At 43.2% G+C, this 5,132-nt stretch overlaps 1 protein-coding gene across 1 annotated transcript; it reads left to right on the top strand.

Moving 5' to 3' along the window:
- The first annotated feature begins 446 nt into the window (after positions 1 to 446).
- LOC127795831 (probable WRKY transcription factor 31) lies at positions 447 to 3,174 on the top strand. The gene is made up of 6 exons (XM_052327747.1): positions 447 to 820; positions 925 to 1,023; positions 1,157 to 1,330; positions 1,454 to 1,804; positions 1,888 to 2,001; positions 2,317 to 3,174. The coding sequence occupies exons 1-6, from the start codon at positions 569 to 571 to the stop codon at positions 2,986 to 2,988; spliced, it is 1,662 nt and encodes a 553-aa protein (XP_052183707.1). The 5' UTR covers positions 447 to 568; the 3' UTR covers positions 2,989 to 3,174.
- Positions 3,175 to 5,132: the final 1,958 nt, after the last annotated feature.

Genomic DNA, 5,132 nt, shown 5'->3' with positions numbered 1-5,132 from the left:
GTCCATGCAATTAAGAAATGCATTAGGATAATTCGTGCAATTAACGTTGTCTTATATTGAATTTATATTTTTTAATAATCCTAATAGAACACGAAGCCGGGCAAGATTGTACCTACTTTCCACGTAGATTTGACCGTTTCCCTAAACAAATCTCGCAGCAGCACCGTTAACTCGGGGAAGGAACGACGAATGAACGAGTCAAACTGAGTCTTGGCGAGATGGAGACGAAACCTCTCTTCTCTCTCTCTCTCGCTCCTGGTCATGGGGCCCACACGCCAACTGTCCGCCAGTGACGCATCACCTTACGTAACTTTATCAGAATCTCCGCAACTCGTTTTCCCATTGCTCAATCCATCACTTTTAGTCTACGTCTTCCCCCGCGCCCCTCCCCCTTATATACCCTTCCCCTTTGCACCTGTAGAAGACTCTTCACGCCACCTTCTTCTCCTTCCCTACCCCCTCCCCTTTCTCTCTCTTTCACTCTCTCTCTCTCTCTCTCTCTCTCTCTCTCTCTATAGACATATATTGTTTTCTGGATTGATTGATTTCTGGATTGATTGATTGATTTATGGACAAGGGATGGGGGCTAACTCTGGGTTCTGATCCGATTGGATTCTTCGCCAACAAGCAAGCAGCTAGCTTTGTTTTAGCTCCCAAGTTGGACATGTTTCCCGTCAATCTTAATCCGACGCCGGAGGAGAACCGGCCGCCGGTCGGTGAGGTCGACTTCTTCGCCGATAAGAACAGGTCAGACGATCGCCGCATGGATTCCAAGGCCAGCAGCATCAGTGTCAAGAAAGAAAATGGTTCCGATGTGAATGTAAGGAGCAATTTTCTTTTTCATTTTCCTTCACGTTTTCTGGTTGTACTGGCCATGGATTGAAATTTTTTTTTGATTTTTTTTTTTTTTGTTTTTTTTCGCAGACTGGTTTGCGCCTTCTTACTGCTCACACTGGAAGCGATCAATCGACGTTGGAGGACGGGACGTCGTCGGACGCAGAAAATAAACGAGCAAAGAACGAGGTAATTAATTAATTATATATATATATACATATATATAAACGCATGGACTTTAATTAATTAGTTTCTGGTTGATTTAATTTGGGTTTAGTTATCTCCATGATTGAGCGTTAATTTGGTTTGTGTTTAATTTCAGCTCGCCCTATTGCAAGCCGAGCTTGTACAGGTGAATGAGGAAAATCAAAGGCTAAAAGGCATGCTCTCTCAAGTTGGCAACAATTACAGTGCTCTTCAGATGCATCTGAGAACACTGATGCAACAGCAGCAGATGCAACAGAATTCCATAGCCGACAGCAACCAAGAACACGAGGTTAATTATAGTCTAAAACTTTGTTTATGAACCATCTGTAATCTCATTAATTAATCTTCCAGTTTCGGCAGTTTAATTTGATCGAATATGATGTTCTAACAATTGTTTAATTAATTTCTTCAGATGGCAGAAGGAAGATCAGAAGATAAGACGGTGGTGCCAAGACAGTTCCTTGACTTGGGGCCCAGCGCCACCGGCGACACGGAGGAGCCGTCTCATTCCAATTCCTCGTCAGAAGAAAGGACGCTTTCTGGATCGCCGGAGAACCACAAGAATCAAGAGATGGTTCTGTTCGATCAAGACAAGGCTAATCAGGGAGACGACGGCAAGAGGATTAGTCCGCAATCGGAAGCTTGGCTTCCCAATAAGCTTCCCAAATTAGACACATCTAGCAAGAGCAGTGTTGATCAGGCCACTGAAGCTACCATGAGAAAAGCCCGTGTCTCAGTTCGAGCTCGCTCCGATGCACCCATGGTAACTATCAACTACCAATTACCAGTTATCGTGCTAGTATATCTAAACTGTCTATTAAAAACCCAATATTTGATTAATTACAGATCGCCGATGGTTGCCAATGGCGGAAGTATGGCCAGAAGATGGCCAAAGGAAATCCTTGCCCTCGAGCTTACTATAGATGCACCATGTCGGTTGGCTGTCCAGTCCGCAAACAAGTAACTTCCTTCTCCTCTTTGTTTTTATGGTCGCACATGAATATATTTAGAGTAGAGAGGGAACCTACTTATATATTTAAGAGCGCTTCATTAGAATTCGCTTTTCATGGGCTTCTCCTCGGGTTTGGTCCTCGTTAGCCATCTAATTATATCTAAAATACACATGGTGTGTGATAGATGCAGATAAGTTTGAATCGTTACAAAATAACCTAATTCATGCCTCATTCAAACTATACTATATATGCCATACTCTTTCAAACTTCGGAGACTTGATCATGATGCTAAAATGACTTGCGTATGGGAATTAATTTACAGGTTCAAAGATGTGCGGAAGACAGAACAATTCTGATAACTACCTACGAGGGAACCCACAACCACGCTCTGCCGCCGCCCGCCATGGCGCTGGCGTCAACCACCACGGCGGCTGCAACCATGCTACTCTCAGGGTCCATGCCAAGCGCCGATGGAGTAATGAATCCGAATTTCTTGGCGAAAGCGATCCTTCCAAGCTCGTCGAGCATGGCTACAATTTCAGCTTCCGCTCCGTTTCCGACAGTAACGTTGGACCTGACCCACAATTCCAACAACCCATTGCAGTTCCAACGATCTCCTGCCCAATTCCAAGCCCCTTTCGCCGCCTCACCGATGACGGCTGTGCCGCCGCATGTCTTCGGCCAAGCCTTATATAACCAATCCAAATTCTCCGGCCTCCAGGTTTCCCAGGAAACAAAGTTGCCACCACCGCCGCCGCAACCGCATCAAGCTCAGAATCCGTCGCTGGCAGACACCGTGAGCGCGGCCACAGCCGCCATAACCGCCGATCCTCACTTCACGGCGGCTCTCGCCGCCGCGATCTCCTCCATCATCGGCGGTGGACAACCGAACAGCAACAATGCTGGCGGCAGCTCTAACAACACCACCTCCACCACCACCACAAACACCAGCGGAAGCAACGGCAACAAGATGGGGATGTTCCCAGGAAACTAATTGGACACGATCAAATCTTTTTGTTGTTAGTTTGCTCTTTTACATTTTTTGTGAGATTAGATGTTCATACACAGAAGGAAAAAGTTTGATTCTTTGTTTTCGTTCCACTGGGAATAATTCGGTTCACATTTTCAGTTCGATCGGTAAATATATGGAAAAGGGAAAATATCATGAGTTAAAGGCTCATTGAAACGCGTTATGCTTTTTCCTTTTTTGTTTTTGTCTTCATCTTCACTTTCAATGTTCACGATAAGAAATTAAAAGCTTTCAAGATGGACCGCAGTTGCAGAGACGAAGAAGACGACGAAGAATCAAAAGGTTTGATTTCAACAGTCAATAACTTCGGCCAGTATTTTAATTGTTTGACACGGAAATTGGTGAATTGGATAAACATACGATCTGATCCGATGAGATGCCATATGCTGTGGATCTTGGACTCTCAACTCAAGAGACTTCCGTGAAGCTTCTTCAATCCTTTGATTGGTGCTCCCAATTGAATGCATGACTCATTTAAACCAAAAATAAAAAGCATTTTAATAACAGCTTAAATTTGCACGTGCGTTCAATATCTTCTCTATTTCCTTCATTTGAATACAAAAATAACGGAAAATAATAAATAAATGAAACCTTATCCATATATAGTCAAGAGAGGATATGGTTAGTACGTATACATAAAATAATGTAGAATTGGCGTTTATTGAGATACATCCGTGTGTTAATTGAGATGATTTATACATGCAAAAGCAATTTATTTATAAAATAAATAAAAATATTATTTGTATAAATAATTAGGTTATTGAGAGATGATCACGGGCGTCAAATGATAAAAATATCCTCACTCAATTTGCAAATTCACCACCCCTGCCCTTGGTCGCCTCTTCTCTTCTCTATCATGACCACCTCTAGCAAGTTCTGCCTCGCCTCGTCGTCGCCTTGTCGATCGCCGATGTATCCTTCTGTTGCCTTACTTCAGCACCTTGGGCGATTGTCGTTACATCATGCCGTCACCCCATTGCAGGGCCTCGTGTAACGGCTTACTCCTACTTTTGGGCGACACTGATGAATAATCACCCGGATTACTCAATAGAACCACAACTGAAGGGTTGGACTATGTTTCAACAGGAAACGCCCTAAATAAGCACTAAGCTTTGTCCTTCCTTTCACTCCACTCAAGGAATTGGTTCCAAACACAAACAAGAAAACATAGTAGATCAAGATTTCAAACCCGAGTGAGGTTCACCTTTTTTTCAGCTCGCCTCATAACAAGCCAAATGTGACCCAGGCACAAAGCTAGCTTAACACATACCTCACTGAATATTGAAAATTTATGGGAACATATCTTGTTGATCTTTACCCGATTTGAACTTGGCTCCACCAACTGGGCCATATACATCCAGTCTTCTCGCAATCACCTACCACACCATGATGAATTACAACAGCTAGAGACATCTAGCTCTCAACAGCACTTACATTCAATCACTTGAGAATATACACATACCTCCACATGAATACATACAAAGATAATATAATTCACAAACTCGGGCAACAATGCTAGTCGCCACTTCAACCTCCCAACATCATTACCACTGGCATTCAGACTTGCAACATTTACAACATGAGGTAAAACCTTATGAGTCATAAAGACTTAGTAAGGGTGCAATGCATAATTAAATGAAGCATGAGAGAGCATATAATGCAAAATACAATGCAAATGGGTAGTCTTCCATGCCCTCACAACCTCCATAGGTTAAGGCACCGACCAATCTTTCCCACCACTAGTCCTCCATATGGCCATAGGTACACTAGAACACATATCATACAAATGTTTATTACTACATGCAACTCATAAAGAAGCACTTACAAATGCAAACAAGACCCCCACCACTTGAGTCATTCCCTTACCTAGCTCGAAATCTCACATTCCTCGGCACAAACTCCAGCTTGAACCTCGAGCTCTTCTAGGATCACCGCCTTCCCGATTGAATCTAGATGCAACCACACAAAACTCAACTCTATTAACATCCGACATTAAACCAATGCCCTCAACTTCGCCACACACTGCCAAACTATCCATCAACAAATTTCCAAACAACCCCGACCCAGGGTTTAATCCAACGAATAATTATTCTACATTAACTTGTTTA

Source organism: Diospyros lotus, chromosome 2, assembly GCF_014633365.1.
Source record: "Diospyros lotus cultivar Yz01 chromosome 2, ASM1463336v1, whole genome shotgun sequence".
NCBI classification, from domain to species: Eukaryota; Viridiplantae; Streptophyta; class Magnoliopsida; order Ericales; family Ebenaceae; genus Diospyros; species Diospyros lotus.
This window is presented reverse-complemented; position numbering and strand designations above follow the sequence as displayed.

What these genes read in the sequence shown, in the direction of transcription:
- LOC127795831 (XM_052327747.1), top strand. Translation starts at nt 569, where the DNA reads ATGGACAAGGGATGGGGGCTAACTCTGGGTTCTGATCCGATTGGATTC. An exon ending in ATAAACGAGCAAAGAACGAG is followed by an intron (nt 1,024 to 1,156) that starts GTAATTAATTAA and finishes GTTTAATTTCAG; the next exon opens with CTCGCCCTATTGCAAGCCGA. An exon ending in CTCGCTCCGATGCACCCATG is followed by an intron (nt 1,805 to 1,887) that starts GTAACTATCAAC and finishes GATTAATTACAG; the next exon opens with ATCGCCGATGGTTGCCAATG.